Source organism: Limulus polyphemus, unplaced genomic scaffold, assembly GCF_000517525.1.
Source record: "Limulus polyphemus unplaced genomic scaffold, Limulus_polyphemus-2.1.2 Scaffold198, whole genome shotgun sequence".
Classification (NCBI taxonomy): domain Eukaryota; kingdom Metazoa; phylum Arthropoda; class Merostomata; order Xiphosura; family Limulidae; genus Limulus; species Limulus polyphemus.
In genome coordinates this window covers 770,454-782,864 of record NW_013665808.1, presented here as the reverse complement: position 1 = coordinate 782,864, position 12,411 = coordinate 770,454, and the positions used below count along the sequence as shown (strand labels likewise).

General features: G+C 33.4%; 1 protein-coding gene across 1 annotated transcript in view; it reads left to right on the top strand.

Annotated features, from left to right (window-relative positions):
* Positions 1–8,196, top strand: part of LOC106478303 (LIM/homeobox protein Awh-like) — a 56,938-nt gene extending 48,742 nt beyond the window's left edge. Inside the window, exons 4-5 of the mRNA XM_022381893.1 lie at positions 6,358–6,597; positions 8,007–8,196. Of these exons, the coding sequence (XP_022237601.1) occupies positions 6,358–6,597; positions 8,007–8,116 (350 nt within the window). The 3' untranslated portion in view covers positions 8,117–8,196. The remainder of the gene's footprint in view (positions 1–6,357; positions 6,598–8,006) is intronic.
* Positions 8,197–12,411: the final 4,215 nt, after the last annotated feature.

The window sequence follows — 12,411 nt, the reverse complement described above, 5'->3', positions numbered from 1 at the left end:
TCATAAGCGACCTCTCATGCTTTTCACTTTATTTGAGCAAATTTTCATACAAACTTGATAGAGAATTTCATGCCTTTTCAAAAACACTATACACATGTGCTTCCCAAGGTATGGGTTGCATCTCCCAGGGGGTGTAAATAATCTCTTGGGGGCGCAGGCAGTTGGGTAGAGTCAGTTGTGCAATAACGCAAAATTAAGCGTTTAGATAAATTTTTTATTAATGAAAATAATAAGCAATTACTAGAATACATATAACATTTTAATGTGTATCCATGTAATATATCAATTACTACAATACATATAACATTTTAATGTGTATCCATGTAATATATCAATTACTACAATACATATAACATTTCAATGTGTATCCATGTAATATATCAATTACTACAATACATATAACATTTTAATGTGTATCCATGATTACATCTCGTCACTCGTTAACTCACTCTTTCACTCATTTATAAAAAGAGGGGGCGCGCAAGAAACCATATTTATTAAAGGGAGCGTGGATAACAAAAGTTTGGGAAACGCTGCCACGCAATAAATAATGACATTGAAATTCAAAAACCTTTTCCTTAAAAAAAGATCACTCATTGAAATGTATATTTTAATGTTCTTTTATGATATTCTCGCTTTTACGCAGTAGAAAACAACACTATATCAAATATTCAACATCGCGCTCCGCATTTTAGGGCCATGGGTGCGTTATAAGAGTGATAGTTAAATCCCAACCTGTGATTAGGATAGAATAAGAGTTAATGGTGAATCTTGTTGATAACTGCTTTGCCTTTAGTCTATCAACCCAAAATTAGGGACGGTTAGCGCCGATAGCCCTTGTGTAGCTTTGCACGAATATCCAAAAGAAAACACCCCAATGATGAAACTTAGTTGAAATGACGGCAACTGTCTGTTGTAGAAACACAAGTTTAGAGGACGACGTTTCGAAAGACTTCCGAAAGACAAAAGGCGGAAGACGTTCGAAATGTCGTCCTCTACTTTTGTGTTTGTACAACAGGCAATTGTCGTCCATTCAACTAAGTTTCAAAACAAACCAAAATGTCAAGTATGATGCTATGTATTTATTATATATCCTCATGTTTTTTTTTTAAAATTATTTATATCTTAATATCAATAAATGTAATCTAAGAATTTTGTTAAATTTAATGAGATTTTCACAAGATTGATCTAGCAAATTTCATTGTATGGAGTCCAATATTTAATAGTTGAATATGCAAGGCGAGATATATTGTACTTTAGATTTTGTATACCCTCCCTCAATCAGATGACTAAGTTTCATCCCCTTTCTGTCGCAGGTCCTGTCGCACACATGGGAAGGGGGCCCACGTATTTCTGATGTTCTACCAAGGAAGTCTGTCTTCTTCTTTCTTCTTTATTTGTCATCCAGAAGATGGGAAGGGTGGGAGGAAAGAAACGGGTAAATTTTATCTAAAAGCCCCTTCTGGTTATGATTTTCCTAGTAACTAAAATTCGGTTCTAAAATTAACAAACATGTTAGCTTTAATACATGATATTAATAATGATCTAAGAGTAGTATGATCTAAAGCGATCTACTTACTTTATATGACATGATTTCATATTTAAAGAGTATTGAAAACAATATGAGAAAAACAGTGTAACTGATTTTTTTTTAAGTAACACCATCAATATTTAGTGGTTTTATTATTCTTTGATAAAATAGGCTGGAAACCAATTCCAAAGCTGCTTCTTAAATCTGCTCCCAGTCTCCAGCTATATATAGTTACTCTAATAGTGCAAACATGGGGAAAAAATCCCAATGAACTGTGAAATGAACGTCAGTGCAATGGTACAAATGGCAAGACACGTAGTCAGGGCAATATCAATGACTTTATGTTGAACTTCCGCATATTATGAGTTGGAGCAAAGCTTGTAACTCAACTATGAAACAATATTCTATAATGAGCAGAAAAATCATTTACCTCTGTCTTTCTTAGTGTAATATTTCTTACTGTCTACTTTATATTTCTAATTCTACATATATATATAGGTGGGTCTTACTTCTGAAGTTCGTGAGATTAGGAATTACAGTGAAATTATTAGAATTCAAACAGAAAGCAAGGAGAGACGTTTTCAGACATTGTTGGGATATTGTATTGCTACATCTCTAAATATTTATACACTAATCATGTTAATGCATTGTTACATTCCCACATTAATCATAAAATATTCTTGTTAGTGTATTCTTACATCCCCACATTGTTTATATATTATTCTTTGTTAGTGTATCATTACATCCCCACATTTTTTATAGATTATTCTTGTTAGTGTATTCTAACATCCCCATATTGTTTATAGATTATTCTTGTTAAATGTATTATTACATCCCCACATTTTTTATAGATTATTCTTGTTAGTGTATTCTTACATCCCCACATTGTTTATAGATTATTCTTATTAAATGTATTATTACATTCCAACATTGTTTACAGATTATTCTTGTTAAATGTATTATTACATCCCCACATTATTTACAGATTATTCTTGTTAGTGTATTATTACATCCCCACATTTTTTATAGATTATTCTTGTTAGTGTATTCTAACATCCCCACATTGTTTATAGATTATTCTTGTTAAATGTATTATTACATCTCCACATTGTTTATATATTATTCTTTGTTAGTGTATCATTACATCCCCACATTTTTTATACATTATTCTTGTTAGTGTATTGTTACATCTCCATATTGTTTACAGATTTTTAGTGTTAGTGTATTATTACATCTTTACATTGTTTACAGATTATTCACGTTTCGGGTTTTGCTACATCTTCATATATTTTTCATGTTATTGGGTTGTGACATTCCCACATAGTTTATAGATTGTGTACCCTAACATTATGTTGGATCTCCACATGGTTTACATATTATTACAGTGGTATATACTATCGAGGAAGTTGTGATATTTGTGTTATTCTTACTTATAATAACATACCTCTCATGACTATTTTCTAAATTGTTCCATCTTCTGTGGCTGATGTGTTGATTGGTAATATTAATATTAGTTGTTTACTTCTCTTCGTTATATCATTTTCCGTTAATATGTATGTATAGACTCTTATATATTCATTAAAAAACAAATAGACAAGAAACGACTAAAAAAACCGTCGCCATTACAAACCAAAAAATTTAAATCACGTGTCACTTAGTTGAGAGAGTTCTCCGAATGTCAAAATTATTATGAGGGCTGCCAAATTGGGACAAGACGGTTCATGCATTTATGAATACTCGGGAACAATGTCCAAAGCCAAAATCAAGAAGTTTGTTGCATATTTCCTGATATCTTACAAGTTCGCTGTTTATGCAATTTGATTATAAAATTAACTTGAATTTTCGCTCTTTTTCGGAACATTTATTTACCACTCACATAGAAAGCTCCTATTTTAAAGTAATATAAGTATAATGTAAGAGGCATTTTCGATCGATTTTTTTATTGTGATTACTCAGAAGCACAGATTTACACTATTATAAAATATAATAAGTTTATGTAAATTTGTAATTAAAATGTCAATGGTACTACAGTCACTTCGCTAGAAGACAATAATATTATTGTTTGTTTGTTTGTTATAAGCATAAATTTACAAAATGAGCTATCTTTGCTTTGCCCACCACAGGCATCGAAACTACAGTTTTAGTATTATAAGCCAGTGTTTCCCAAATTGGGAGACACGGCCCCCTGGGGGCCGTAAAGCTTTTTCTGGAGGGCCGCCAAAAATGGGCCGAAAACAAAGATGCTGAATCAGTTTCAATTCTAAATATTCAATAAGGCGATGAAAATTATGTGGAATTAATTAAATGATACAGTATGTCGAACGGAAATGTTATTGTTTTTACTACGGCACTGTTTTTCAATCACCATCCTAAAGTTATAGGTTGGGAGGATCTCAAACTTTTTTATTCACATCAAGGGAGCATCAGACTAAAAGAGTTTGGTAACCACTGTTATAAGCTTTCAAACTTACCGCCGATTTACCGGGGATCGTCATTAATGAAGCTGAACAAGAAAAATGCTATACCTATAGCACAATTTAGTGTAAATTATGGAGAAACGCTGTAATATTGAACTTTATATCACAATGACAAACACGAGCATGGATTTCATCTTTTTTATATTACTAAATTATTAAGTCGTTTCAAAATCTAGAGAAAAAACACTGAGTTATAACATGGATACTTAACTTTTCCTATATATATTCCAAATAATGCATCATTTTCATCATTTAAGTTTTGTAAGTTACTCTAAGCTGTAAACAATGTGTCTAGTTTGATGTAAAGATCGCGTTGCAATCAACTCAGAAAATAAAAGATCATTGTAACATTATACTAAAACGTAACGCAATTAAGATGTCGCATTATTATATCAACTAGATATCTTGAAATTTACGAGTGTAATTAAGTTGTGAGATTGCATATTAATTTTGGATTAGAGGTAAAATTTCTTGGAAATGTATAAATATCTGATCACTTTTGATTGAGCAGAAATGAATATGACATGTAAAAGCCAGTTTTTGTTTAAACATTGCATTGTCTGCTCCTAACATCTGAAGCAGGATGACATTTCAAAATCATGATGTTTACTACACGTTGCCTGACGGGTAGTGTATAGGTCAAGTGACATCATCAGACTGTCAGTTTTAAGGGTGAAAGAAAGTCCTGCTTTGTAAGTTTTGGCAATACTATGTTGCACAAAACAGTTGAAAGGATAATTTGAATATAAAATATTTAACTATGAGAAGTTAAAACCGCTTACCTTTCTCAGTTCGTTTCTTTCTTCTAATCACAAAGCAGTACTGACTAAAATAACAAGAAAATGGTTGGTTGTTCAAGAGATGATGCTGTATAATCAGATTGCTTGTAATTTACTTTAAATGTGTAGTGTCTTCATCACGAGCTGCCATGCCAACCTGGGGTCGATGTAAATCAACGTGTTGATAAGATCCTAAAATACTATTGATCACTCCTTTGAAACAGTTTCTTCTAGATAAACTTGGGTATTTGAAGTCAATTCACTAAATAGGTCGTCAAAGGGTATACCATACATGATCGATGTGGTGTAAATCCGATGAGCTTGGAGCCACTCCATTCTGTCAATCCCCTCTTCGTCAGAATGTGTCAACCATTTTAATCTGGTGGGAGAATAACGTTATCGTTCGTTGAGATACGTACAGGGTAAATTGCAGCATCATGCGGGGTTGTACAAATGATTGTTAGAACGTATTTCTCATAATATTTAGCGTTGATGATATGTGTAATTCCACATGATGTAGGTGTTGTTATGTCCATTAATGCTTACGTCATAATACCACCACCGACATATATATCACGTTCCTCTACGAAGACAGTGTTGAAACTTGTTCCATATTCTCTTAAAGTTATTATAAGTCTGTAATCTGACTGCAGGGTGAAGCGTAATAAAGGAATATATCTCCACATGTCGTTGATCCACTGGATATGTTACGGTAAGCTGTTATATATCTTGCTGTGAGCTGAATGCTTCTCATTAGACATTTGTACACTTACATGACTTCCAGTTGCGGCTGCCAGTATTTGACTAGATCTTTGAGCAAGTACCATACAATTGCAGTCAGTCAGGATCGACAGACAGCAGTCACCTATCTGTATTATAGAAGATGATCTGCCTTGTCTTTATCTGAGTAAGCTGCATTAGTGGGTTCGAAATAATTCCACATTCTGAGACATTTGTATCCAATTCGCAGCAGCGTGTTTTAATTACTTGATTTCCATTCACTTGACTGGTCTTTACTCGAGTTAAGCATCAAACTGCATTCTTAGATGTTTAGCCGTGGTTCTGGAACAACTAGAAACACTTGAAATTCTGTGACAACTAAAGCAAGGTACTATAAAACTATTGTATATAATAGCATAAGTTGACTGACTCGTCATTTGCTCTTTAAACCACATAACTGGTCATCAGATGTCAGATTTAGGTAAGAATCAGCTGAGAGCAATTGACATTACTTGATAGCATTGGTTTATCGTTGTCGAGGCTGTAACATTACAAGTCCTGAATATATTTTTTGCTGTTTTGAGAAGTGCATTTTGTATATGACTTTGAAATGTTTTAATATCAGATGAATTCAATTTGTATTAAAGCACCTAACAGTAATTAATAAATTGACACGATCACAGGGTGAAACAATATATTCAAAACTATCTTCAACTGTGCTTTAATCTGCACATTTGTGATTATTGAAAAAAATAATTAATAGCACAAATGTTCAATGGACATTTTAGGGGCACTTGTTTTATCAAGTTGTGAAACTAAATGCATGAGCTAATTAAAAAATTCCTTCTAGAGAGCGGAGACAAGGAGGGACATTACAGGACAAAGACGAAAAGAGTTAGAACAACCTTCACAGAAGAGCAGCTCCAAGTTTTACAAGCCAACTTCAACTTAGATTCAAACCCTGATGGGCAAGATCTTGAACGCATTGCTCAAATAACGGGTCTCAGTAAAAGGGTCACTCAGGTGTGGTTTCAAAATTCAAGAGCTAGGCAGAAAAAATACCTGACGAATCAAGCTAACAAAAGCGGCTGTAAGTATTTAGTGTATTTTTAATTAAATAATAATAATAATTATTAATAGTTTCACCCACTTTTGTTAGACGTGGGTGGAGAGTTCAGAGTTCTTTGTTCGATAACTTGTTTTCTTGCTCTTACAATAAATAAACGAATTATACATACAGGGTTGCCAAACGAAACAGATAAATTATTCATTAATTTTTTTTGGAATTATAATAACTTTTTTATGTATAATAAACGTTCATAAAAAGTGATCTCTGTGAAACAGATATTGAAATTTCAGTACTGGAACTGTTTTGGTAAAAAAGGGTTAAAACAATGGGCTTTAATTACTTAACATGTATTGAGTTGGGTCCTAAGGATTGTTTGTTTGTTTTTAATTATGCACAAAGCCACACAAGGGCTATCTGTGCTCTGCCCACCACGGGTATCGAAACCCGGATTCTAGCGTTGTAAGTCCGCAGACATACCGCTGTGCCACTGGGGGGCGGTCCTAAGGATCTACGGAATATAATCCATATATATATAAGCGCATTTAATGTTTAAAACCAAGATAAGAAACCATGGAAAATATATATATACGTTTTGCATTTTGCAAAAACAAACTTATTTTCATAAATAAATACGAAAAGTTTCACAATATTCGTGGTTAACAAGAGCGTTGAAAACTTCTAAAAGTTGAACGCATATTTTAAAATCTGATTTTTCGTAACTGCATCAAACACTAATATACACTTCTAAAAATGAAAATATAACAAACTGCACGTGACAAGTCAAAGCATGGCTGGCATATAGGTTTACTACATCATATTATATTCTGACAGTTACTTAAATAACCAAATATTTTATTTCAGATAGGCTTATTAAATCATATCATATCCTGACAGTTACTTGAATAACCAAATATTCTATTTCAGATAGGTTTACTACATCATATTATATTCTGACAGTTACTTAAATAACCAAATATTTTATTTCAGATAGGTTTACTACATCATATTATATTCTGACAGTTACTTGAATAACCAAATATTTTATTTCAGATAGGTTTACTACATCATATTATATTCTAACAGTTACTTAAATAACCAAATTTCTTATTTTATTCGATTTTGATAAGAAAATACCACTGGTAGATTTATGATAATGTATTAAAGTTTAGTAACAGTCTTTCTGAGTGTCTTTTAAATTGATTTGGATCAATAAATGCATTTTCATTAAGATATATTATGTATATTTGTATCTAATAAAAAAGAAAATCTGTTGATCTATCATTTCTAAAAAAAATATAACAATATTCGTCATAATTTTGTCGTAAAAACATACTTTTTTATATCTTACAACACCAATATGAATACACGAATGTGTTATATTTTACAAAACGTTTTGTCTAAATAACTCTTTGATATTTACGTTTTTCCAGCAACAATATTACCCACTGTGTCGTCGGCTGCTGTGTGTCCTGGATGTGGGATGATGTACTGTTTGTGCTCTAGGTCTTCACTGCGTGTTAACATGGTCCAGGTAGCATGACAGTAACTTAGGGACTGTTCGATGTGAGAAGACAGAAGAATAGCCGCTTAGACTTCTCATTAAACCATTATAGGATATGGTTGTAATTAATAATGACTTTCTCGTCAGTCTCGTGGAGAAGATGGTTGTAATTAATGGTGACTCTTTTTCCCCACTCTTGTAGGAGTTGGCTGTAAATAACGGTAACTTTTCACACAACTTTGTAAAGGTGACTTCATAATGGCATTGTCTCATAAATTATAAGTAAAAGCTGGATTGTAATGACAAAATGAAACAAAAAATTGAAAGTTTCTCTTTACTGAACTGCTAACATCTAACGGGAGTTATCATAAAAAGGAAGAACTTTATAACCAACTCAAGAAATGATGATTAATTGGTCATTTGTATAGAAGAAATTTTGATACGATTTTCTTCTTCTTCTGTATGAAAAGGAACATCATTTAATAACATTTGTGAAGACGATCAAATTACGAAAAGCAGTTCGTTATATTATGCATAATGCAGTCTTTCCTCTACCAAACCCAAGCGTACTGATTCTTAACAAACTATACCAATAAAAACAGTATCTCTTCTAATCAATCTTAAAAAATGTTTGCTTTTAATAATGTGATAATAAAGTAATATATTAATTCATACAAAATGTTTCTGTATTACTGTACAATAATTGCGTGTTTATGATTAATATACGTGGTTTTATCGAGTTACTGAATGTGTTCACTCAGCAAGAAATGATAAAAATACAAAATACACCTTAACTATACACAGTTCTGTATTACCAGACAACGCGCTCGCTGTCTGCCTGTATTAATATTCCATTCAACCTGACTGACAATGAACGGTAAATGAATAGTTTTATAACGGAATTAATCAATTACGCAAGAAAACAATTTTTAATAAATGTAATCCAACGTTATTTAAAGTTACCGAAAAAAGCCTAAAATTAATTTCTGTTTACTTTGACCAAGGTGGTTAAAAGCAAACTTTGTCATATCTGATTTTATGGCAAGGCTACTGAGGTTATCTGTCGCTGTCATCAATTGTGAACTACTGACCAGAGGAAAGGCAGCCAAGCAGCATAACCTGTCACCCGTCACCCACGCTAAGGGATTGACTGTCACTCTTTTAATGCGCCCACTGCTTAAAGTGCGGATAATATTTTTGTGGTATCACATGGATTCGAACCCGGCTAGACATCCACAAAATCCAGAGCTCTACCAGAGGGCAACACTCCTCCATAAACTTTGTCAAACTGTGTTTCATGGTAGCTGAGCGTGTTTAAGTAACTGTACAAGTTAATACAAACAAAATTAAAATAATCGTAAATAGCTCCCGCTACTCGTTTTTATTTCCTGGACCAAATAAAGTACCTTCCCCCCCCTGGCTCTTTCTCTTAAGCGACTAGCATGCCTAGCTGAAAGTATAGCACGTTTTTGCAATGCATTGCGGGCTCGAATTATGTATTCAGCTATGGCTGCGTTATAAAAGTGACAGTCAACCTCGTTATTCGGCTCAAAGCCAGACAAAGCCCTTGTGGCCGCTGTCTGGCAGCCTTCCCTCTGGTAAGTAAGTGAAAATTAGGATGGCTTAGGAGCCTTTGGCCTAGGCATTTATTCCATCCACCAGTGGTTCAGCGGTAAGTTTATGGACTTACAATTCTAAAATCCGTGGTTCGACTCCGCGCGGTGGATAGAGCGCAGATAGCCCGTAGTGTAGTTTTGCATTAAAACAAAACCAACAGCCATTAAAGTTCAAAATATCAGTGCTTTACTAGCTTGAACACGTGAAGAAGAGAACAAAAACCACTAACCACTAACCCACTATAAAACATAAAATAAAGAGATATCAAGTTTATCATAGGTAATGCGTGAATATAGATGGCAAAGTCATTTATTAGCAGTAAATCTCAATATTCGTTGTGCATCTTTTTTTATTACTACGAGTATCATCGTTTTTTAAAGTTTTTTAGCCTTAAAGAGCTAGGAATATCACTTTCGTGTAGTTGTTTTACATCGGATATGATTGTTAGGAGTTTGGAACTGAAGAGAAAACGAGCTGAAGCTTGTGAAGACAATGCTAAGTTTTCAAACCTTACATTGTTACAGCTCGTACAAGACACATCATAAACTCATCCACTTCCTTAAGTTTCCAATAGAACTGAATTTTTTTTTTCATCCTTCAGTATTACTTTATATTAGAGAAGTAAAACTTAAAACTCAAGATTCTTACTCTTTCGTAATATACATTTAGGTGTTAAAAATTAGATTAGACTCAGAAAAACAGTTCTATTACTCTTTAAAATTATTCCCCATTTTAGATTTGCGTTTTCAAGCCACAGGTGCTAATGCATTCTGTTATTATGTGTGATAAAGGAAGATGAAAGAAAAATATATCCCTTGCATTTTGGGTAATTTATCAGCATGTATTTTAAAAGATAAGCTGCTGCCATCTCTGGACAGAATGTATAAATATTAATAATTGATAAATTTATTGTTACTTTTTCAACGCTTGCTTGTTTGTTTAATTTGTCAGTTTTAGCACAAAATTATATTGGGCTATTTGCACGCTTTCCACCGCAGGGTATCGAGCCCTGAACTTTAGAGTTGCAAGTTCTTAAACTCGTAAAATTAGCGCTGACCAATAGGGAGACCATCATAATGTAAAGCTACATCATGGGCTTTCTGCACTCTGTCCATTGTGACAATTCAAATCTCATATTTTAAGGTTATAAGTGTGTAAATTTACCACTAATCCACCGGGGGATATTTATTGCGTGTTTGGAAAATAACTCTTTAGCTTCAAGTAAGCAAGTAGATTATTTACAATAAATTTAATAACTATAATTAACATAAGTAGATAATATTTATAAACAAACTATTTAAACATAAATGTATTGTCGAAGAAAGAACAAGAAAGGCAAAAGATACATCTACAATGTTATAAAAAATCCATCCACAGAGTCTGAAAGAGCAAAACATGAACCCTGTACGCTTAAATTGCTAAATCGTATAAAAAAGATTGTAATATAAGGAAAGCAGCTGTTACTAAATTAATTAAATTAATTACTTATTAACATTTCAGCATAACACCGACCAATGGCTTAATTCCCTTTCACGGACTGTCCAGAAGGTGAATCCAAGAGCTAATAGTTCGAGACCGGATGCCGTGAAAACGTGCTACAAACTTTGACACCTTGTGTGTGCTCTAGAAATGGTGATCGAATCCCACAATTGTGTCAGATAAGAGTAGCCCAAGGATTACCGGTGTCGGGCGAGTGCTGTTAATTAAATGCTTTCTCCTTCTAGTCTATCATTTCAAAATTAGCGACAGCTAGACCCAAACAGCCCTTGTTTAGCTATGCACGAAAATTCTTAAATAAATAAACAGAACTGTCTCTTTATCACCGTGGGGCCCCCAGTGGCACAGCGGTATGTCTGTGGACTTACAACGCTAGAAACCGAGTGGTGGGCAGAACAAAGATAGCTCATTGTGTAGCTTTGTGCTTATCTTCAAACAAATGAACAAGCTTATCATTGTGGGAATAATGAACATGTTAAGTTAGAAAATGTGAACAAATTTGCGTTAGCCATGTTGTTTTAAAATCAGATATTTCAATAAACAATGTGGGTCATTTCAAGGAAATGAAAGCATAGATTTATTGAAGCTGTATAAACAATTAAGCTGTGAGAAAAAGCTTCTTTTAAGTCTTGGAAATGAACAGATAATTTGCTTCTTACAGGAATAATAGATTGTTACTTATAAACAAATCGTATACAATTCCAATTATATCTCCTGAAATAAAAGTCCGCTACGTGAGCCCTTCTTCTTCTGCACCCATTGTTTCATCTGTTTTTTCATCTGAGCCGAATAGATCTTCAGCAGACAGCACCAACCTCTGCTTACCATGCCAGCTTTATTTCCTCTTCTTAGCGGATGACTCAAAGGCTCTAAGTATGGTATTGTGATGTTTTCTTGATCGAAATATACGTATGTGGCTTGGCCAATTGTTTTCGATAATCAGTAAGCTATTTGTTACTGCTACATTTATGAACATCATTGTTCCTTTGTATCAAAAGACATAGAGCTTTCAAGTACTAACTTATCTTTAGAGACATAAGTTTCTTTCCTTTCGATAAAAACACCCTAAAAGTCAAAACTAGTACACTTGACATCATGCAATCTCTTCATCATGTCACTGGTTGACTTCAGGTTCTCACATGGACATTAACAATGTGTGGTTATTAAGAGTTTACTTAGACTCGTCTTTATCCTCAAGATATCCACAGAAGAAGTTTAAA